Genomic DNA, 25,247 nt, shown 5'->3' with positions numbered 1-25,247 from the left:
GGTTTTACTTCAATTTCTTTCTCATGTGATCAGTCCCTTCCATCCTTCTAGGAAAAAGATTACACTGGTTTATGCTTTATGCTGAGTGAAGTACAACTGACATACCATCTCAGTATTTTGTTTATTCTCTTGTTGACTTGTTCTAAATACGGAACAATTTAATTTTTATTTCTCCTCATTACTAATTGTGCTTTATTGACTTCCAATAACAGCAAATAATGGAGAAAGTAACACTCTGATCACATGAACCAGTGAAGAAATGACATCACTCACTCTTGGCTATCAGTGTTAAATCTCTACAACAATTTAGAATGTAGTGAAAATCTTCTGTAACAAAGTTGTATATAAAATTCATTGTAGCCAAACAATTTTAAATAATGTGTTTTTATTATAGGCAGAGACATAGCTTAGGATGCAATCATAAACTAGTTTCTGTGTTTGTTTGTTTGAGTATGAGTAATTATGAGTTTTCTATCTGTAAAAACAGTTGTACCGAAAATTTCCTTTTCTAATATAGTGATTTCTTTATATGAAAAGTAATCTAGATGGAAAAAAAATGTCTGTTTGCTTCCCCCAATGTAATCCTTCTTTTTAGTGACCCCTGCTGTTCACAAAGGAAAATAATTGTCTTCAAGACACAACTAGGGATCAGCTGCTTGATCATTTGTCTCAGTCTTCTTTGTCTCTCATTTGAAATAAATCTTTCAATAATGCTTTGGGTACTTTAACAAATACTTTAACAAATCCATACAAATATGAGCAACCAATATCCACATTTCATATAATTTGTACCAAAACTGTTAACCAGATTCACATGAATGAATTTGTGGAATGAAACACCCTGTCCCCTGCTCACAGACTAGAATGTGGATAAGAGGACTTGATGACCATGGCTGAGATTACTGGTGGCCTATGAAAAGCTTACCACTTTGATGGTCCTGTTGTCACTGCCTTTAACCCCCACCTAAATGCCTGTAACTAAGCTGTGTACTGTTTTCCCATTACTTACACTTACATCGTTCTGTGCTTCTTAAGAAAGAAAGGAAAAAATTAATTTTAAAAGGTATGAACCACGAAAACAGAAAATTCATGAAGTGCACCAGAAATGCAGAATGAATTATAATGGTAGCTCCCATGGAAGAAGCGCATGGTAATGCTGTTGAAGTGTGTGTCATAACCCACACATAAAAAATCACAGAACTCTATTTTCAAACACAAATATTCAGATATATCAGTTATAGATGATGAAATATTCCTTCTTGGGACAGGGACTGATGTCTCGTTCCATGTCTGTACACTGCAGAGCTGAACAGCTGTGAAGGTGCAGCTTGCCACTCATCGAGCAGCAGCTCTTTTGGTGAGCACTAACTGCAAGATGCTCACAACTTCTCAGTTTCGTATAGCCTCAAATGATGGAAAGATGCAATCTGTTACATAATCTATATATGACTGCAAAAAGTATAAAAAATGGAATATGATGTCATGTATTGATGTTAACTACATTAAAAAAAGGAAACATCTCCTCTTTTTCTTTTTAACCCCAGTTTTATGTTATGCTTCATATGCAATTCTTAACCATAATTCTTATTTATTCTGTCTACTGGTGAGAACATAAACTGCTGTTAAGTGTAGTTTTGGTGACTGATCTGATATTCTCCACCATCTAGAAGGGGGTAGGAAACCAAAGGCAAGGAGTTACACACAAGTTACAGTTTAATTTTACATCATCAATGCCTTGGTGATTTCTTTGTATGCTTTTATTCAGTAATATGACACTGTGAGTTAATATGCGGCACATCAAATATCTTTAAAAGGCCTACTCCATTGCAATTATAAAGTTTCTGACCCCATGGGATTGTGTTATCCGAGGACTAAGTTGAATAGGATTATACTAAGTTATAATTTTTGAAAATAAAATACCCTTCAGTATTTACTAAAAATTGACCTTCTTCCTTATCTCTCTCCAAAACAGTCATTAATATTCCTAGTGGGAACACCACCAAGCTACAATTCTGCCACTCTAAGATTTGTTTTAAGTTAAATACCTACAGGACAGATTGTCACGTATTTTTGGAAGGTGCAGTTTTTCTGTTGTTGCTGAATCAATCTGCATAAGAGTTTTGCAGTCATGACTTATTATCACAGAATCTTATATAAAATAATGTTCTCAATACATTAAAATAGGAACAAATACTTTGCTTTCATGAGAACTAAGAGCTTTAGGAATAACAAACAATTCTCTGATGTTCTGCATAATTGGATTTAGTGTTACTTCAAGAGATTGCTGTGAAGCTGTCTATAATACACTTTTACTTTCCTGGATGATTCTAGTCTTGCCTAAATTTGAGTTGACAAAATACGTGGTACTTTTTGCAGCTATGCTAAGACAATAATCATTTCATTTTTGGCAGAAGCCCAGAAGCTGAGAGCAACTGTTTCTCTGGTTACCAGTATGGGTTTACTATCTACTACAAAGCTAGTGCAGGTGATAGACATGTATCTTTAATTTCTTGGTAAGGGCCATTTCAGTTGTCCAGCTAAATACACTTAGGAAATGCTTTTCTGTATGACACTGTAATATCCCAGTGTGCTGCTGCACTCAAGAAACAGACATTTCCTTATTGCCAAGTGTAATTCAAAAGTGTTTTATTGTTCTAACTTGCACAGTCTAAGAATCCATTATCATACACCCAGCTACTTGCAATCTTGTCTACTGCAATTAAATACTACAACAAAATACAAGGCATTTTGAGAGTGAATTTAAATTTCTGTACTCTTTATTTTTATTGCTATGCACTTTAATGGTTACTTAAATTTGAGAGTTTAATTTTTTCTGTTGGTGTGCTAATTTCTAAGGCTTGCTTTGGCTATTGCTCAACTTAAGTAAACATGGATCTTGGTGGTAAGCCTACATCCTTATTTGTTTTCAGAATGTATAATGATACCGTAGCATAATGGCTCTATGGACTTCAGCAGTATTTTAATCTATGCAGGGATATGAATGAAATATTAACTAGTATGATAGCATAGTTTTATCTGGAGTTGATATTATGAAACTAATCTGATAAATATTTCACTTTAGCACTGCAAATATAATGAAAAATACATGTATGTTTGCTAATAGTAAACTATTCCTTCAGCTGTTCAAAGACTTAATTTAGTATATCCAGTTAAAAATTACTTTCAGTGATCCTTATTTAAAAAGTCAGCACACACCTCTCGTCACCTTCCAATATCACAAGTTTACATTTTCAGATTTAAACACAGAGAAAATCTTTTGAGTCTTAGTTAACACTTGGGGAGCACTGGCCAACAGTTTCAGGATAGGAATTGTAAAGCCAAACCACCTAGTACCCATATTCCATGCACTGTTATGTATACCTTATAAATTATTTTTTCTTATAAATTTATTGTATGTATTATATCTGCATTTCATCTCCATGATAGTTAAAGCGGACCACATCTATTTGTTCACAGTCAAGACCTGTACTACCTGCTTGGTGGCCATTGCCGTTGTAGCACAGCAAGGTGCTTAATTATGTTCATATTTTAATAATGCTGCTTCAGCCTAGGAGCTCTACCTGCGTGACTGCTATTGTCCTACTTGGGATTATCATCATTATTATTTTAATGCAAACAAAGGGCTAGGAATTTATTTAATTCTTCACATAAAATGTGTTTTCATACCAATTATTTTCACTGCAGCAAGGTACGGAATTGGTGACTTCAGATAAAGGGAGGCAGGAACAACAAAATAATGAGATGGTCTCTGGGTCTGGGAAGCCTCTGACTTCCTAAGAATCAGGTACCTTATCCTTTCAAAGAAGATGCATCAAGTATTACCAATTATTTTCAAATGAGACCATTATAGATGATAAACTATTGTGCTCCACAGACTTAAAAGCGCTTCTGCTTCTCTTCCTGAGAGAATATGCTAAATCAATGTTTTCCCATAATCAGTTCATGATATTTGCTGGCAGGATGCCATCTCCAATCGGTATGCCTGTGTGACAGTGGCACAATAGAAGGGTTTGCATAATTTTTGTGAGTTCTTCAAGATCCTTTACAACAAATGTCGGTATACATCTGTAAAATATGACTTTTTCCAGATTTATAGAGAATTGATTTCTAAATTATGTGCATTTATTATTGTACCAAGTGAGACTGAAGAACAGATTGTGTTGTGTAGCAATGAAGTCTGCTGTTGCACCATGTAGCCGAGAAACTGAAATCAGAGTATAGTGACTAAGCAATTTAGAAGCTACAAGGCAGAGACATCAATCAAAATGATTTCTAAATGATCCCTCCTTTCCTAAGAACTACACAGCATGAAGTCTATTCTGCTTCAAGTCCTGGCTTGGCACACTGCACATGTGGATGATTCTCAGGCATTTCAGAGACAGGGAACTACTTCTCAGTTTGGAGTCTGCAATTCTGAAATACAAGCAAACATCCCCTGCTTCCCTGCAGATCTAGAAGTACTGTCTATTGCTGCAACATACATGCAGGCTTTTAAGGAATATACCATCTTCAGAACACCTCTAATCAATTTGAAGAAGGAATTATCAGTCGTGAAAGCACTCAGCATGTGGGCAGGAACAGTATTAACTCCTTTTACAAGAATTATAAAAGAGGACTTGCCATTCTGCATTTCCTGCTGGAATCCTTGTGGACAACTTAAGATTTCTTACCTGCAACCCAGGGTCAACATTATATGATATGACCTAAATAATGCATACTTTAAATCATGAACAGTGTTCCCAGAAGTTTCAAAATGCCACTAGTGGCACAAAATGTAAAATCCACCTAATACTTATTTTTCTTAAATGTCACGCTACTATAAAATGGCAAAAATACAAGCATCTACTTGATAAAGAATCTACGTAATAAAAGATTCTGCATGAAATACAGCCAAGTGATATAGTCTGCATCAATCCACGTATTCATACAGATACTTCATATTGTTAATGGTGTCTGTCGCACTTTTATGCTGTTAAAACTAAAATCTCTAAAACTTGTTCATCAAATGAGGTCATAAATTGACCTCATCAAATTGGTAATGAGTTTTCTGCAAATGGAGTAAGATGAATGCAAAAATAAATCTGCTAAATACCCATGTCTCGTATAGAATATATAAAGGTGTTTTTTTTTTTTTTTTTTTTTTTTCCCCCTTCTTTAAGGACACCTTATTTTGTTCTTTTTAAAAAAAATTCAGAACTGTAACAGAACAAGGTCTGATGAAAGTGGGTTTGTGGTTTAATTTTAGTCTAAAGGAGGTCTCAGTTCTGAGTGGATAAATTGCAAGTTGCACACCTGTAGGGGAGGACATGGCTATATGAATTGCTGAAAGGGTAATAACATTAAGATCAAAAGTTTTTAATTAAGGCAATGAAACCAGGTGAGCCCATGAGAGTGCAGGAAAGAATTTATCTCCTCAACTTTTTTCAGCTGGGTACAGTGATGAAGGTACCAGCAAGGCTACATGTAAGTACCCAAAACCTAGGCTGATATTCTTCCCAGGGATTGCCAGAAAACTGGAATAAGGAGTGCAAGACCCTAATTAGTTATGAATCACAGAATCACAGAATTTCTAGGTTGAAAGAGACCTCAAGATCATCGAGTCCAACCTCTGACCTAACACTAACAGTCCCCACTAAACTATATCCCATGAATATGCAGATGATTGTTCACGATAAGAAAGTTAACTCCTCAAGTGCTTGACTGTCTAAATATTGAGGACCCAGGTGACTTCCTGCCCTTTACACACATAAGCTTTATGTCTAAGGACTGCAGGTCAGCATCTTTCAGAAAGGACTGCTGGGTCTTGCTTTCTAACTTCAGACAGGCCTTTAATAAACTTTTTGTTATACCCATGTAACTCACCTATTTTCTTAAAATTTTGAGTTCTATGGTTTTGTTCTGGCTCTCCAGGAATATAAGATACACCATGGAAAATATAAGATCACAGAATCATGGAATGTTAGGGATTGGAAGGGACCTTGAAAGATCATCTAGTCCAATCCCCCTGCCAGAGCAGGAACACCTAGGTCATGTCACACAGGAATGCATCCAGGCTGGTTTTGAATGTCTCCAGAAAAGGAGACTCCACAACCACTCTGGGCAGCCCAAGATATACCATAGGAAATGATAAGAAATGGCCAATATTGAATTGCTCAGCAGAAGCGCATGCAGTCACTTTGCATTTAGACAAAATAAAGAAAAAAAAAAAAAGGCAGTCTTCTCTATCTTGACCACATTTAAATGTCATAATAAAATCGTTGTGCTTCCAGAGAGTTCTCAGATTTAGCCTGGTTCTTTTGAGACTACTTATCCTCTATCTTTTTATTATTCCTTGGTAATATTTGTATTCAAAACATTCACTGTGATTTCTAAAAATATTAAATCATATATCCCACAGACATGGATGAATGGACATGGTCTTTGATGTCTGCATGTGAAAAGTGTTATCTGGAAGACAATATAAAATAATGCATGCAATGAGAAATAAAAGAGAAAGATACTGCTGTTTGCACTGAAAAATGATCTCTCATCTGAATGGGTAAAGTGTCTAAAGAGTCCTGTAGCCCTGTCATTTTTAGAGCCTGATGTCTTAATGAGCAGGACTTGCCCTTTTAAAGACAAGTCTGCCTGGGCAAGAGAGAGCTTCACTACCCTCTGTTTTACATAGTAATCTAAGCACTCACCCTGAGTGGGAGGTGAGTACCTGACTTCTCTCCCACCTTGAAGGAATTCAGGCCCACATCTCTGATTTCTCAGGAGAGTGGTGTAAATAACAGAAAGAAGGGAAAAAGAGATCTGAACCCTAGCAGCTTTGAGCTTATCCAGAGAAGCAGAGACCTAGGTTATATAGCCCACTCCTATGGTTACATCTTCTACTTTTCAGTAAAACTTGCCTACCACAAAATGCAGCAGCTACACAAGCTCTTTGATCACTAGCTTGTAATGTGAACTGCTGGCTCCAGCTTTCCCAACCTTTCTGTTTCGGAATTAAAGTTGTTATGGCTGCTGCACATCACATTAAAGTCAGTGTTGTTGGGGCTTGGTAGACTGAAACCTAAAGCCATAGTTAGTTGCCTCCAGTTAAAACCAAGTTCCTGGCACAGGGTATTTCGGTGTTCAAATTCAAAAATCTGGCACTGGTGCATCCAGGCAGCAGATGCTTGTAGCCTGGGACATAAAAGTCACAAAATGTTAGCTAGATGTAAAGTAGCCTTTCAGACTTGCAAATCTAAATTTCTGTTTCCTTTATTTCCAGTTTCTCTGCCATGACAAAGGTCTGTGTTCTTTGAGTGGTTAGTGCTTGGAAAGGACAAGCATAACCTGGGATCTGCTGGTTGAGCTTGTAGGTAGCTACCAGTTATATCTGAGCACTGCTTCATGGCATCACTTCATTGACATGCTACCCATGCTAACAGATGATCTCACACTGGACAGTAAATTACAAGGTTTGTATAGGCTTTTAAAAGATGTAATACCTTCTGTTTTTTAGTGCTCACAAATGATTCACATGAATGAGCTACTACATTAAAAAAAAAATAAATAGAATTGATGGCTGGCTGGTTAGCACAGAAAATGATATTAAAAACAATCTGACATCAATCTTACCTCTCATTTACTGCGTCTCAAAAAAAAGAAATACTGTTTTGACAATATAGGTGGGTCCTCCAACAAGAGACAATGAATCCTATTCCCTGTGAGAGGCAGTATCATAGATACAAATAAAGGAGTACTCAAAAAAGTAAAATTATTCCAGAAGAGTCATTAAAACTCTGGAGCTGGCATTATGTTGAAATTTGCACTTAAAGTGGGATTGTAGGTATCCTTTTTCACACCTCGGTTACCGTATATAGCTTCCAAATTAAGCACCACCATGCATGAAGGAATCACAGACATTTAAATGACTTTGCTAAATATTTACCAGTTTCTCTTTAATAGAAAAGAGATTTTTTTGCTATTTTTTTTCACATCCTGATTTATATCATTCTAATTAAACAGCAAAACCTTCAAAAACAACAAACTCTGTGAATTCATGATATAATGTCTTGCACATGTAATACATTTACCAGCTATAACAACTATTCCTGCTAATGGTGATAGGCTCAGTCCTTGGCCAGGTGGCTAGGAATAAATGGAAGAGGAGCTGGGACTCTGTGGAGACTGGCAGAGTGTGACAAGAGCTTGGGGAAGCATGACAGAGTGATTGGAATACCAAGGGCTGGGGTGAGAGAGCCCAGCAAAAAAAATGCAGAAGGCTGGAGAGGGGCAGGCCCACCTGCCAGCAGAGAGGTGTGGGCCAGTTTTGGTGAGAGTCCTTCAAAACTGAGGGCAGTCCAAAGTCCCGGTAGAGAAACACAGTTGGACAATGGCTCTTTAATCATTACTTCTTTAACTCACAACCAAGAGATGTCTGAATTACCCTATGTTCTGGTATAGATAAATACTGTCACCTGCTCAATTACAAGATGAAAGAGTGGAAAGAGAAGGTTGAACTGCAAGAAAGGACAATTGGAAAAAATCGTCCCTAAATTAAAATTCACAAAGGAGATTTTTTTTCACACTTTATTTCTCTAACTCACACCACCCTTCCCATCTCTTAGAAACAGCTATAAAAATACCTCTTGAAACAGGTTGTAAGTGTTTAGAAACAGAAACTACCACTTGATTTCTTGCCTGAACAGGACGTGATAAATATGAGCTCCTGCACCACTCTCCTTTTAAAAGAATAATTTTTATTACATAAACACAGTTGGGAGCTGAAGATCATCACTCACACTTAAAGATGTGCAACTATCTATGGTAGAGGGCAAGTTGATGCTGAGTTTGAGAGGATGAACTGATTATCACTGGGATATAAATTAGACCTGAAATAGAAAATAAATCACTTATTTTTCATACTTATTACAGTTTTCATTGGTCTTCTGTGTACCTCAGCTCCTTATATAAAAACATTTTGTGCACTGAGGATATAAAATAAATCCAGCAAGCAGAATTATCCTGTTTCATCTTTTCACAGCTAGACTGATCCCATTTGGACTCTGCTTGCCATCAGTGCACTGAAAGATCATTTACAAGCTGTTAATTCACCTCCATTTGACCTGCCCCATTCTGGTCTACAATCCGTATGTTGGGATTGTTCATCCCTAAATGTACAGATACAGAAATAAGGCCAAGGCTAGATGGCAAAGTCTCAAGAAATCCCTCTCTTGAAAAGCTCTCTCCAATAGATCTGATTCTATCAGCATGGGGACACAGAAGAGACAGTGCCTGAAAAGCATGTAACAGCATACTTCCCTTGGGAGTGTGAATAGTACATGATACTGAGGAACTCGATACTTTGGGGATTTGATTCTTAGGCAACATGAGGCTGATCACTGGTGGTTTTCAGTGACTGAATATATACTTGAGAAAGATTTGATAGATATTTTCATCACTTCAAAACCCTAACTTCTGCAGGTACATCTGAGAATATGTATTTGGACACATATTTTGCAAACATCTAAGACAGCAAGCAAGAGAGGACAAGCAAACAAATACATGGAAAGCATATGCCCATATTTTATTATTTTTTTTTCCTCAGTGATTTGGTTGTTTCCAAGGCCAGCATGCTTTCCCCTGCCTCCATTTCCTAAAGTGATCCTCAAGTGATGAGAAGTGACCAGAATGATTTCCACCCTGCTGACTCTGGCTAGAGCACAGAAGTAGTGTCTCAGTGCCCTGCTGATGGTACTTGGGCTATAAAAGAGGTGGCTATAAAACTGAGAAACTTTGATTCATCTGTGCTATCAGCAAAGTAGTAACTGTCACATGAGTTGCACAACACAGTTAGGACACTCTTGCATATTGCAACATAGTCTTGGTTAATGTACACTTAACAATTTTTTTCTCTGTGAGAGATTCCTTTTTCCCTAGGAATAAACTGTACGTCAAATAAGAAAAACAGGTATCTCTTTATGTGTTACATTCGTGTCATACACCCATAATTCTCATACATTCCATTCTGGCAAATCTGACTTGCACTTATTTATACTGGGTAGATAGATTACTCTCAGTGATTCAGAGCTAATTAAAAGACATTTTGAAAACGTATGAGAAATTATGGAAATCACTCTTCTTTCTTCACAGACCCAACATTTGATAAAATTAGATGCAAGGTTGAACTACTGTGCACCTCTGTTGTGCTTATATGGCACAACATAGACTCTTTTTTAAGTTAGCAATTCACTCCATTGAGATGTCCCTGCCTCTGTTTTTAACTCACTCTCTTTTTCTTTGGCTGGCAGAAAAACGGTTAACCAATTAAAATTACAGTGCACTGTCAGCTGAAGAAAAGTTTGTCCTCTACCCCACTCTGAATGTACCTGTACAATAACAATAACATCTATCTCTGATGTCTGGGTAGCTTGTCCCTCTGCATGGAGGAGACCATTATCCTGTGACTGTGTTCTGTTCTGCTGATATAATCTCTTAAATAAAGTTTTACTGTTTACTTTCCTTAATTGAAGTACAATAGAGAAGACATGGCCTTTAAGAAGCTTCATTTTACTCACTGCCTTGGAGCTTTGAAGGTGTTTCAAGTTGTCTTTCTGTGTACTTCAAAACATCCTTGATGAAAGAGAGTGTGTGGAGGTGGAGTGGGAATGTTACTGGCAAAGTTAGTGGCAATTATATTTTATGCAGAGTTGTAGAATGTTTACTTAACTGTCATCCTTTTGCCAACTTTCTCACTATGGTTTTGATCTTCTCACTACTCTGCTAAAGTGATCAAATCCTGCAAAGCCTATAGACAAAATATTTCTCTTGCACATCTTATTTTATCCCTTTTTGGCGTAGAGTATTTCTGATCTCAAACAGATAAAGCAAATTAATTTTATTATTATTATTTTCACTCCTTTCTGTGTTACAATCATCAGGAACTTTTGCATTTTTCAGCATCATTTTATTTCACTATTCCTAGAAGGGAATCTTCAAACAGTGAAGAATAGCTTGGCACTGACAGATGTATAGGCAAATAGAATTGATACTGGCAGACATTTTCCTTTCACCCTGGACTATGTGAACTTATTTAGCAATCTTCCGGGAAGGGAAGGAAAAGGAAGGGAAGAGACATTTTAATATGGTCTATAATAGAAATTCAGAGCAGCCATAGCTGGCACATGGCTACAAAAATTATCAATTAGCTGTGTACGTAAGCTGAGCAAGAAAAATTGGGAAGGTACTCACTGGTAAGAAAATGCTGGGAAGTAGGGCCAAAATCCCTGTGAGCTTCATGCAGTTGCCTGATACGCTCGTCAATGGCCACCTGTGAACAGAGAAGAAGAATGACTTTCTCCTAAACAAGTAACAAGCAGCAATTATAGTCAGATACTTTTTTTTTCATTACAGAACATTCTGTTTAAAATTAAGAAAGCTCCTGTAACAATCTATAAACCTCAGGGATTAACTGAGATTTAATGTGTCTTTCTCAGAAGAAGGTCCAAAAAAGATTTTTACTTCCTCTTCCCCCCACCCCAAATTTAACCAATGCTAGAACAAGTTAAAAATGAACAGGTTGATAAAGAAAGGTATAACAAATTGGCCTGACTTATATGCACCTGAAAAGAATAAGATAATTGCTTGCCAACATTAAAGCCAGAAACATTTATCTAAGCTAATACTTTTACTGGAGCTACTGCAAAAGTACTTTTTGAGAGATTATATGTTTTATATCAGCATAAGAAAACTAATCTATTTTAGTGTGGACATGATTACTATATTTTAGAATAATGCCTAACTAAGGGTAGTCAAAGTGCATCCGCACTCATACATTTATCTGTGTTTTTTAGTTAGGTGAATTCCTATCCCCTTGGCCCCTTCTTCCCTGAAAGATGTCCTTAGAAGAATATATTATTCTTAGTGCTTTGTTGGGTTGTTGCACTGCGTATAAGTATAGATGCTAATTGTAAGATTGGTTTCCTTCTTTACCCTTGAAAATTCCAGTATGGTTATGCATCAAGCAAGCAGCCAAGCGCAGGCAGTTGCTGTAAGATTCCATATTGTATCAATGATATCTAATATCAGCTTTACAGACTTTATGCTAAAAGGACACCATCAGTTAAGTTAGGCCTAAATCTAGGGTCAGGTAAAGCAAGGAAAAATAACTGATAAACTGATAGGGATTGGATTCACCTAAATATTGCCTTTAAGAAAAAGTGTTGTATCAACCTTGGCAAAGCAGAAAGTGAAGGTGATTGGTCTGTTTTTATTGTCTTAATTGTGAGATACAATACCAAGAAACAAAGAATATGCATAAGTAAAAAGCAATCCGCACTTTTAAAACTTCCACAGATTTTTCGGTTGGTGGAGGCAGGAACAATTCTATAATAATTAGGTGTGATTCAGTTAGAAGTAAAAAATAATGACGGAATTGATATGAATGTGTTTGTTTAGCAAACAAACACCAGATCCCCAAACTTTTTTTTCAGGAGATACAATAGAAATTTAACAGCAGGACATTTATTTTATTTTATTTTATTTTATTTTATTTTATTTTATTTTATTTTATTTTATTTTATTTTATTTATTTTATTTTATTTTATTTTATTTTAATTTTTTTACAGTTTTAAAACCAAATGACCAAAATGCCCCCCCCCCCCCTTTTTTTTCTTTTTTTTTTTTTTTTTTTTTTTTCCCCTTGAGCCATTTTTCAGATGCATTCCCTGTTGCTTTCTCCATTTCTACCTTCTTTCCTCCTCTGGCTTCATATACACAGAAACAATCAATTTGATTTTTTTTTTTTTTGTCAGTCCTTGCTGCATATTACTAGAATCTTACAGTGTTCTGTTCTTACAGGCCTCTGTTCTTATTTCCACTGTTTTCTTGAACGTAGAATTGCTCAGAGGAACATTTATACCGGTAGGTTTAGGGTGAACCTACTGGCAGGCTAAGTCCTGTGACTTGTGCTTTTTCTGCTTACTATTCCTGATTAGATACAGAAAACTACATCTAGGAAGAGGCTGAACTCTCTAAAACTTCCGAAATTCTGGGCAGAAGAAATCTAAAGGACAATTTAGAGTGAATCGCATGGGGAGATGTTCTGTAAAGTAGTGCTTCATCACTTAGTTCTGACTGGTACCATTATGGATGGTAGATGACTTTGGGCTTGAGTTTGCATTTAATTCACAGTATAGATAAAAGATAGCAAAGTCTGCACAAGGATAGACAATGATAGGACTGCTTCTGGTCATCAAATTCATTAGCTTAGCTACTGAAGCATAAACTAATGTGAAATTATGTTCAATCCAGAAATGATCTTTCAATGAAGACTAGGAAGATAATCTTTAATATGCATAAAAGAAAAACATACAAGTAAAAAAAAAATGCAGAAAAAATGTAAATGAGATTATATATATTCTGTAGAGTCCTATTAAAACAAAACAAAACGAAAACCTCATAACAGGCCTTTATTTTGTTATTAGGTCATTGCTGGTTAGTAAAGAAATGTGAGACGACTTCTCGATATTAGCACTTACTTTTCCATAAGTCAAGTAGGATGGAAAAAGTACTTTCTGACATGCAGAATCTCTAAAGCGAATGAGAGCTCCACAAATAGCCAGCAGGGAGCAGTTTCCTGTATGAGAATGACAACATCCAGTTTGCAGTCAGCATAGACTACAGGAATACTTAGGTGATTGTGACCACTGCCAGCTCACAGTCCATACATTTTCTTCAAGTGTGCAAAGCTGAGAATGACAATCACTACAAAATATCCAGGCAAGTTTTGAGTTGCTCAAAACTGAGAATTTTAGTCACATATGCATATCCAGAAAAAAATACCCTAAACACCCCAGGGTAAACTTTCAAGCTGAACAACCTTGGATGTAAGCCTGGAAATATCTCTGTCTAGAGGTATATTTTGTCAATTCAAAGATGAACAAAACAATTGAAAAAAATTCAATAGATTGAAAAAAATCAATATTCAAAAATCCAGAATATTTTCCAGGAACAATCACTTCAGAATTGAAAAAGTTATTCCATTTGTCTACCAGAAAGTACCAATTATTGATGTACTTACATATCATATACAACCTTCCAGGTGCCATAATATGGACTGTCTGTTGATGCTAGAGCCACGAATATTACTGCAGTTAGTCTCCATGACTTTTACTAATACTAAGATGTAAATGCCAAAATGACAGAATTTGAAGCCACAATAACTGAAGACTGGTCCAATAAAAGCAGTCTTTGTGGCTTATACCCTAACTATCAGGAGAGGCAGAATTATATATTCTTCATAGCTTATTCTTGATTCTTGAAAAAAATATTCACACTTCTCATTTCATTTTTAAAAACAAGCAATTGGTAATTCCTGGATTTTAAATTAATTTTTGTATTAAATTTCTTCAGAATAAAGTGAAATAAGTTCCTCCAAATATAGTAGCCTATGCTATGTACTGAACCAAGTGCAATTTTACATAGAAAAAAAATGTGAAAAACTGTAGCTGCGTATGAAGTAAGCATCAAAATTTTCAAACCAATTGAAGTATTTATTTTCCTTACTTTATATGCAAGAAAACATACATAATGTTAGTGAAGTTTTGCAAGAAAAAAATCACCACATTTCTCAATAACCAAAGAAAACAAGATCTCTTCTGACTTCAGTAGTCTTTTCCTACTAGTATCAGCTTAGTCAGATTATCATGCAAAAAAAAAAAACACCACTGTTTTTAAAGGCACTGTTACCAGTTACTAGCCTATCTTTTAGATCAAACTCTCTATAGTATTTCTCCACAGGTAATGTTACTGAAAAATCAATAACTGGATTTCTAAAATGTCAGCTATTGCATTATTTGAATCAAGACATGAGAAAATGGTTTTAACTGACCAAAATCTTCTGTTTATATCCAATTTTGTCTTTAAAACAAACATCAAGTTCTGTGATCAGGATACTTGAAATGTTGTTTGTTTTTCTTTCACTGAAAATGTTTGCTTGAAAAGAGACAAATTTCCATTATTTATTTAATCTATTGTTTTGCATTGCATTTATCTTCTTTCAGTCATAAATGATGGAGCCACAGTAATGCAGTAAACATTATACATGAAGCTGAGGATTTTAATATAAACAGTCCTACACTATTTTAAGTGATATTGACATAGAATATAAAAAGTTTATGCTAAACAAACAAATAAAATATTTTATTTAAAGTTCCTCTCCATTAAGATAGGAGAATTTTAAAACATTTGATGAAACACATTCTGTTTCCCATCACTTGAGTGCAGCCATGTGAACTGAATGCATAATAAGGTTCAGATAAACAAATGATGATGATAACATACACAGAGCTATATCTTGCATTTGCTACGAATAATTTCTAGGTACTTTCTATAATGTAGGGATCTAATCTTGAAAGCACTTGTAACAGCTCTATTGAAATCAAAATTAGGATTTATTGGATTTGACTTGAGACAACTACTACAGTCTCACATTTTTGTTAATTTTGCTAGGTTTTAACTGAGCATTTTTTTATAAAAAAATATAATAAAGCATTAGTTTGTGTTCATGTCCAGACTACAAAACAGGTCTAGATCAAGAAAGAAAATAAAGTGTTTTGATTCTCAATATTTTCCACATACTCAGAAAGTACCTGTCACTCAGCATTAATGCTAGATATCTGTTAAACACTACTTTAAAATCTCCTTCCTGAGACATTCAGTTAATATCTCTTGAAGAGTTTTGTGAGATCTAGTATGCAAATAAATCTAAGTGCAACTGCATTTGGCTTTTCTAGCTTTCACACTCTGAATGATAACTGTGTGAATGCACACTCTTGCACAAAAAGGCACAGACAAATGCCTACAGTTCTGCTTAGATGACACTGTATCGAAAGCATCTTTGTTGTTCTGTAGCACAGTACAGTTCAACTGCTGCTGTGTTTACCAGTGAACCAGCTAAAAAGGTACATTGCACACTCATCTGTTCCTGCTTGAAAGCATTACCATCATGCAAAGGTTATTTCTTGTAAAAAGATTTAATATTTTTTTCCATGTTCTAATATTTATTATTGTTATTTATGTCATTAACATAACATGTTTGTAATAAATATATATAATCTCAGAATAATTGATGAGCAAGGAAATAAAGTGTATTACAAAAATGGGGGTTAAATCTGCATCCCTTAGCCTCTTCCAGTTTGATCTAGCTGCCATAACTGAAAGAATTGGTGATTTTCTCCTAAAAGGTTAGGTAAGTGCTTTAGAAGAAACAGTGTGCAGAATACATTCTGGTGATAAGGTGATTATTTGTCTTCATTCATTTGAAAAACAACAACTCTACATGTAACACCAGTGACATTACCTGAAAAGTCAATATGCGGTTTAAAACATGAAACTAGTAAATGGGAAGTCTATATGATTGTACTTTGTATGTCTATGTATGTTTTATCTACACACAACAGTCCCTGTTGGGACTCACCCTTACTTATTTCTAGGTGGATGTCTCTAGAAATACTGTAATTTGCAAAACAAAGTAAGGTAATAATTTTTATTTTTTTTTCTTTCCATGTTTTCTCTGCACACTTAGTTACATCTGCACCTCCAAAGTTGACTTACATTCTCGTTAGGAAAAAAGATCTTGGTGCTCCTGGAAAAGAACAGCAGCCTTTACAGTCCCTATTTCTAAGTGAAATCATGCTGTCATAGTGTCTTCACTTCATGGTGTCATGTGCTATTTTGTTGAGGGATTACTAACACCATAAGAAAAATATTTTCAATTCTCCCTCTTCCTGATTCATTATTGTTAGTCACATTAGCCAAGTGCTAGAATCCCAGCATAAAATTCAGAAAAAATAATGCCCGCCCCTTTTTTTTTTTAAGATAAGAAAACTTTTTTGTCAACAGATTTCCCTGAAAGTTCTCAGTTCTGAATAAAACATATACCAAACATATACCAAACATAAACAAATATTAGAATGTCTCTTAAATTCACCAAGAACACAGCTTCAGACAGGGGAATGGGTTTAAGTCCATTTTGTCAAATTACTTCACTTTCTATCAATAACAGTGGGGAAATCAGGTAGGTCTCACCTATCCCCCTCAATGAAGTTAGACATTTACTTTTGAGTAAAACTTCTTTAAATTATTATTAATTTGAAAGAATATATCATAAACTCTTCTGAGGTCGGAATGATCCTTTTAGTAAGGGCATCTGAGGGTACATGCAGTATAATATATAGACACTAATTACACAATTAGGCTGCCCAAAATGATGGCAATTTATATATAATTATAATATAATATAATACATATATATGCGTGAAAGTAGCAATTTTTAATGCTTATTAACAAATAAAAAAGAGTAAAATAGAACTGAGATCAGTAGTTAAAAAAGTGCAAAATATAAAGTGTGAACACAATTAAAAAAAAAAAAAAGATTTCTGAATATGCTTGGGATTCTGAGGAGAAATGGCAGAGAAAGAAGGGAGGTGAAGTTGGCCATTTAAATGGGTATATTTAATGCAGCAGCAAAACGACACAATCTCTTTTTTAAAAATTTGCTTCACCAAAGGCTGTTCTCATGAAAAGAGAAGAGCAATTTCCTATATTTAATAAGTGTGCATACACACAATACTTATTAAAGTAACACTCTTTTAATTCCCCCACCATATTTGTAGCAATTGTACAGCCTCCTGACCTTGACTCCAATCAGATCCAATCTGCCTGTATATCAAAAGAAACTGGCATCTACAAGACCTGTTTAATGTTACGCAGCAATTCTCCCCTCAATAGCTGAAAAACTTTCTTTCCTCTCACTGACTCAGAGCTGCCAAACAAGGCTGTTCTTTACAAATCAATAAACAGGAAGATCTGATCTACTGTACTTCTTCCAATAGCTGCTGAATTCAGCCACTCGCTGCTCCTCATACATTAGTAGATAAGGATGGATTTAAGCATGCTTTGTGCTATTTGGCTGAAGAACAGCCAGGGGAAAGGTACTTGATAGTCATCGTTCTTGGCTGCTGAACTTCGGGCTTAAGCTTTGATACTGACTTAGTCTAAAGCACAGGAAAAGACACCTCATTTCTTGGTGAAGAGTTTGGTAATCTAAAACATTTTGAATGTAAAAATTAACGTGCTTACTTTCCAGGTGAAAGGGAAAAAAAAAGATAAATATAATATTATCCATGTGAATTTACAGTTGTTACAAAGATCACATTTCAATGCCAAGATCTCTGGGTCATGGTAGGACTGTATGCTTGCTTGAAATATGAGTGACTTTACACAATTCTCCCTTCGGGAAAAAAAAAAAAAAAAGCAAAAAAACAACCAATCAACCAACCAACCAACCAAAAAAAAAAAAAAAAAGAAACAAATTAAAAAAAAAAAAAAAAGAAATTGAGTATGATACATGTATTACACTTTGACTGCCTTTTTTTTTTTTTTTTTTTTTTAATTTTTATTTTTTTTTAATCCTCAGATGAAACAAGGGAACAAAATGTAATAAAAATTCAGGAAGCATCTTAAACCCTTAAGGGCGCAAAGTCTTAGAAAAGAGGAAAAACAAAGGGAAAAGAAAAAAAAAAGGCATAATCCCCTTGACTTAATATGTCTACTGTGAATAATCAGCCATTGCTTCTTAGGCTTTTGTTTTATAATCCTAAATCAGTGGACTTCAGACTTTGTGTACATCTATGCCTAAAGAAAGGAAGTTAGGTCTTATGGTTTAAATAACAAATGCATTTAAAATATAGAAAATAAAACACTTGTAAACCCTGTGAAATCTTAAGAACAAACATCTTTTGGAAATAGTTCTGTTAAAAATCATTACTTCCCTTGTTTCAAATAAAAGGTATTCTGTCAGGGGGGCCTAGCATTTCACATCATCACACTGCTCCTGTAAAAGCCATCCCATGCTGGTGGAAGATGCACAGGCAGATTAGCCTTCATATGTTCCTCCTTTCTATTCATGCACTTTTGGTATGTGTACTGCATAAAACATTTTGTAAAACGAGCTGAGGAGGATCTCAATCTTTGAAAATTACAAGAAACTGTTGTGCAGTCCTCCACTCCTCAGCACTTTATTAATAAAGTTTTACAATTCTTGACTTTTATCAAGAATTTGTCAATTCTTGACAATTCAGCCATATTAATTATCTTTTATCATTGCCTTTGCATGTAATTTAATCAGTTACCTGAGCTATTTTCTGCCAAATTCCTTGCAAAATTTTACAGTATGCAAATAAAGTTATTTTACACATGATGCTACGTTGCAACTATTTTTTTCATAGAACAGCACTGCACCGCTTACAACTTTCAATTCACAATTTATATTAGCTTCAGACATATAAACACCCATTGAAATACCTCACTAGATTCTACTCCAAGTGGGATTTCCTAACCACATCTCTGTATATGCACAGAGATAGTGTCTCTATACTCCTTCTGGGTTACCTGTTCCTGCTTCCATCTTCTGCATAGTCCCTTTTTATGTTTGAGTTTGGCCAGAAGCTCCTTGTTCATCCATGCAGGCCTCCTGGCAAAATGCTTGACTTCCTGCTCTTCAGGATGGACCACTCTTGTGCTTGGAGAAAGTGATCCCTGAATATCAACTGATTTTCTTGGATGCCTCTTCCCTCCATGGGACTCTTCCAAGCAGATCCCTGAAGAGATCAAAGACTGCTTTCCTGAAGTCTAGAGATCTATCTTGCTTTTTGCCTTCTTCCCTCCTCTCAGGATCCTGAACTCAACCATCTCAAGGTCACTGCCTTTGACCTTCAACTTCCCAATAAGTCCTTCCTTCTTTGTGGGCACAAGGTCCAGCAAAGCACCTATCAGTTATGTTAGGAAGGTGTCATTAATGCTCTCCAGGAACTTAATGAATTGCCAATGTCCTGCTGAGTTGTTCCTCCAGCAGATATCAAGGTGGTCTCCCACGGGGGCCCTCACCTGTCAGCATGAGGCTATTTCTTGCTGTTTGTAAAAGGCCTCATCATCTTTCTCCTCCTGGTCAGGTTGACATGTAGTTGTAGGACCCACTACAGTGCCATCCATACAGGCCTGCCCTTTAATCCTTACCCATAAGCTCTCAGCTGGCTCATCATCCATACCCAGGCACAGCAACATGCATTCCAGCTGCCTTCTCACATCAAGATGAGTTCCACCTCCTTTTTCTCCCAGCTTGTTCTTCGTACAGAGCCCTATCCCACCACTGCTGCACTCCAGTCCAGGGTACCATTCCACCAAGCCTCCATGATCCCAATAAGATCACAGCCAAGCACACAAATCTCTAACTCATCATATTTATTCCCCATACTGCATACACTACTCTGAAGTGTACAGGCACTTCAGAGAAGTATGCCAGCATGTTGATTTCCCAGATGGTCTGATTTTTTTCCTGTAAGTGCCTTGGAGGCAATTCCTGGCTTTCAGGCCTATGCTTAGGATGACCCTGCTTAAGCCCTGTTTTGTGTTCCCTTTCATTCATATCACCAGAGGACCTTTCCTCATCAGCCCTGTCCATTAGTCTCTCACAGGACTACTGGTAACTCTCTCCCATATTGTTCCTAGTTTAAAGCTCTTCTTTATATATCTTCTCTACAACCCCACAAAATATACTCCTCGTGACTCTGACTATGCAGACCTATAGGATTCAGTGATTTCTGTCCTCCCTTCAGCATAAAGCTGAAACTCTGTGTACACAATTCAGTGTTGTAAGCTGGGGAAAGGAGTAAGAAAAATGTATATGCTACACTGAGCCTCTGGAGTGTTATTGATCTTAAAATGAATCTAACTTTGATGCAGTTTGACATTTTCAAAGTCAGTGGGAACCAGGCATCTGCCACTAGGGACAGAATATGTTCTGTAGTAAGTAAAACCATCTGTTATGGACCCCAGCATGGCTCAGATTCTTTGTGAGACCAAATCTTGAAACCAAGGTGCATGTGCAGTATATACACTGCAACCTCTACACATAACATTACTTGTATATATATATATATATATATATATATAAAACAGTCTTTCTGTCCTTCAGCATTACTCAGCATCTGTAAGACTTTTAGGAGGTATACTGTGATCACTTCTAGGCACCATAACCAAGAGAGATGTGAATCAATTGGAGAGAGACAAGGGAAATGAACAAGAATGATGGTGACATACAGAGAAGGGTTGAGTGAGCAATTACAGTTAAACTGATGAACAGAAGTCTTAGTAAATCAGGAAATAGGGACAAGTCCTCCAGCAAATCAATGAATTCTCTAGAATAATCTGTTCTCCATGTCCATGGTGGATAGACAAGATGTTATGACCTTCAATTTAATCAATATAGTTTCTTATGATCTATCAGAAAAAAGAAATCTAGCAGTAACAATACTGAGAACTGAAAAGTGTGCCTCATTAGCTTCTTTCTCTTTGGATGTCCTTGGGAACAGGTCAGACAATATCTGCTAGGAAAGACTTGGGTACAGCTGATTCTGTCCTGAGCACAATTTTGTTACTAAGTTTTATGTTATTCAAGGGAGTTCTCAAAATCTGAAATGATAGTCCTCTATTTTCCTATTATGAAAAGAGTGATTTCTGCTATGTTAGTCCTACTAGATCTGATTTAATTGTGCTAAAAAATCCCTCCACGTACCTTCCATGTTATTTGTGTTAATTGTTAGCAGCATATATGTGAAGATACATGCTCTTCGCATTCTATTGGGAAAAAATTAGGAGAAACCTACTTTTCAAATCTCAGAAGGGAACTTCCTTCAAGCACAATCATCACTTTTTCACCTCTTATGCAACCTGCTCTTGTAGCAAATTTAAAGGAAATTTCAGCTCCCCAAAACAAAAAATCAGATTTGGGGTGGGGGGAAGGCATGAAGTCTAACAGAGCATTCCTAAAGCTGAAGATATGTACTATTTCACACACAAAGTTCAAAATGTCATAATGTTTCCAGAATTTCAAAAAGCCATTGGCATATTACACTAAGAAGCATCTCCTATATTTTCCACAAATCTAAGACAAAGGCAATGTTGATCTGACAGAAACTCAATTCCATCCTTATTCACTCTCACTTCCTCTTAATCCCCAGTTATTCTCATCATACATACGTCTACATACATATGAAGAGGGTTTCAGCAACTTAAAAACAAACAAACAAAAAACAAACACAACATGTGAAATACACCACTTTAAAATACCATACATTAAATAACACGATTCTGTGCTTTCTGTGACTGACTGCACAAACTTGTTATTTTTTTCCTCTCCCATTTCTTCCTCAAATGAGTTTCAAAAGGTGCATTCTTCTCTGTTCAGTCACACTTGTATTAAATAGTATCTTATTCCACAGGAAGTCTTTCTGATTTCGCTGACACTATTCATTGGAAAAGTTACTGTTTCATATGAGCAAATGTATCTGGACTGGGACAGGAAACAATAGAAAAGATCAGCTTCAGTAAGAACACAAAAGATGTACTGGGGATTAAATTTTCTGTTGAATGCTTACAGAAAAGCAACTTGCAGCAGGGCAGTACAGGGTGTTGATCTCCAGAACCTGCCTTGAGGTCATTAACATCTCCCATCACTTAAGAAAAAAGTGGTACATTTAGATTTCAGTGCATCCCATTTTAACACATTTACATTCTTGAGGTGGCTCTTAAAATCATATACAAGAATTTTAGATGCAGAAGACTGTTTTGCAGCGCTGTACTGACGCTGCCCTTACCCTTCCCCTGCATTTTTCTAGCTGAGCTTCTGTTGTGTGACTACTCTGTTATCCTTAATCTAGAGAGATACTCTAGAAAAATCTAATAGGAAAAACCTGAAACATTAATTACTATGCTGTTGTTGCCAAAACATTAGTCATTTGGGGCTCTCTCTATCTACTGTTCCTTCCCTAACAGCGTTGCTTAATAGGTCTGTTTCTTTTAAAGATCCTCTCTTCATATTTGGGGCATGCATGAATCAGGTATACCACAGTTAGGCTCCTTACTAGCAGCAGCAGTAGAGACATAAAAATGAGACCTTGCTGTGGCCTTTTTTATTTCTTTTCCTTCTGTGTTAAAGTGCTATTATTTCTGTTCATTATTCTTTTTATGTTTTGGAAATAACATTCCTTACTGTTTTGTTTACAAATATTTATAAACAACTGAAAATCCGTTCTTTTTATACTTCATCCTGTGAATGCTCGTTAATGTTTTGCAATTCATCCCTGAGCACTCCTGTCTTTTAACAAGATTTGAATGTGCCTGTTTTGCTTTTACTTTTTTCTCTCATTAAACAACAACAAAAAAGTCATGTTGCACTGAAAATGCCATTTGCTTCTGAAAGGTCAAGTAATACACACAGTTTTTGTGCCAAGGGGAATCTTGGGTATCTTTGGTGACTTAGGGAACTGTAAGTAGAATGTCATGCAAGAGATATTTTATTTTATAGCTGTCCTGGAACATATGTCTGTAATTTCCAGTATCAGTTGAGTACCTGTAGGGATTATTCTTTTATGGTTTTAGTTACATTTTCTCACTTTCATTGGTCTTTTATTATATTAGTTTTATTGCTCCTTTTCCCCAGATTTGTGAATCTCCTGTATCCTTACTAGCATTTGTTGTGGGAGTAACTGCTCAAGACTGCAAGTAAGAAATCCACAGCTCAGACCTACATGTCATCCTGTATACTTCTAAAAGAAGGAGAGATGACACTCAGTATTGTCTGCATTCAGCAGAACTCTTAGCTGATTTTAACTTCAAAGTTTTTCTTTGACCATCTTCAACTCCCTTCCACTAGCAGTGCCCTCTGACAACTCTGATATTATCATTCTATCAGTGTTCAAGAGACTTCAATTTTCAGTCCTAGCTTTTTCACTCTTCTCTCTTTCTTGTCTACTTAATTTGTTGTTGAGCATCATCATTCTCTTTTATTGTTTCAATTCACACTTTAAAACCCATGTCACTTCCCCAAACACAGTGAAAATACTTTTTTAAAATATATATATACATATATAATAAAACTCTCAATATTGTAGTAATGTTTATAAATAAGAGATGAAGAATTACTTTGACTGAGCATGCTCCTTCACAGGTACTACTAAGCCAAAATGTGTACAGGGAAAGACAGACACAGAGAATACATGAAGAAATAGGAATATAAGAAAATACTTGAAAATGTGGAAGACAAGACAAAAATGTTTTTTACTGGGGGACACTGTAGGATGATAACAATTAATAAAGGATTCTATGTGCAGCAGCAGTAGCATTAATCTTGTATTAATCTCTCTTCTTTCATATTTTCTGTTCTCTTTTCCTTTTCCTCTTTGAGAATTAGAGTTACACCCATACTGATAAATCTATTCACTCCAAGTAATCCTCACTCCTCAAACCTCCCCAGACAGATCACCTGTTTGGTTTCCTTTTTAGCTGCACAGGCTGAAACCAGTAAGATGATGTCTATGGGTATTGTTTAATTACAATGTGATCTATTCACATTATTGGATTGTTTCATCTATATTCTTACATCTGGCAAGCTCAAGAATGCAGTATTCTGTTTCAAGCTGTATTAAAATTACTTGCTCAATCAAGTGCCAACACAACATGAAAAGAAAAGCTTCATTTCATGAGATTACTGAATGGATGGATTAAACAAACTTTTATTTATTGTTCTTGTCCAATGAACCTTTTAAAGATGGCCTCTCAGTCTCAATGACTTCTGCAGAATGATGTATATCCCAGCAGCTGCTCTGGCTTGGAAGCATCCATATGATCAGTGCTTAATGCTCCCTGTTATCTGACACTTCATTGTATACAACTACAGATCCTGATTCTGCACAAAAGCCTCTTTTTCTCCCTAGGGAAGACATGCATATAGCACACTGAAAGATAACAAAATGACTCTGGGCAAATAACAGTTCAAATGGAAACAATTGCTGATAGATTGATACTACACTGATTGAAAATAACAGTAGAACTCCTATAATAGTGTAATATGACTTGTGAGAAGAGCTGTCTGCCCCTTGCAGCTGGTCAAAATCTGTATATTTATGCTTTCTAAGCTGTAAGTTAAATTCAAGTGACATGAAAGCAAAACCTGTGTTATATATGGCCCACACTGCTCAGCCACAATGATGCAGAACACTATCTAGTATAAACTGAAAGATACATTCTCCTATTTCCACACTTTAATCTATTTGAGAATAAAAGGTGCTTATTACATGTATATGTGTGTGTGTGTGATACACACACATACACATCACATATTTACTGAGAATGTAGGA

General features: G+C 35.9%; 1 protein-coding gene across 17 annotated transcripts in view; it reads right to left on the bottom strand.

Moving 5' to 3' along the window:
- Nucleotides 1-25,247, bottom strand: part of DMD (dystrophin) — a 1,220,482-nt gene that overhangs the window by 118,176 nt on the left and 1,077,059 nt on the right. For all 17 annotated transcript variants that reach the window (XM_068686720.1, XM_068686803.1, XM_068686735.1 and 14 more), the window contains one exon: nucleotides 11,242-11,320. In XM_068686720.1, the coding sequence (XP_068542821.1) occupies nucleotides 11,242-11,320 (79 nt within the window). The remainder of the gene's footprint in view (nucleotides 1-11,241; nucleotides 11,321-25,247) is intronic.

Source organism: Anas acuta, chromosome 1 (assembly GCF_963932015.1).
Source record: "Anas acuta chromosome 1, bAnaAcu1.1, whole genome shotgun sequence".
Lineage (NCBI taxonomy): Eukaryota > Metazoa > Chordata > Aves > Anseriformes > Anatidae > Anas > Anas acuta.
This window is presented reverse-complemented; position numbering and strand designations above follow the sequence as displayed.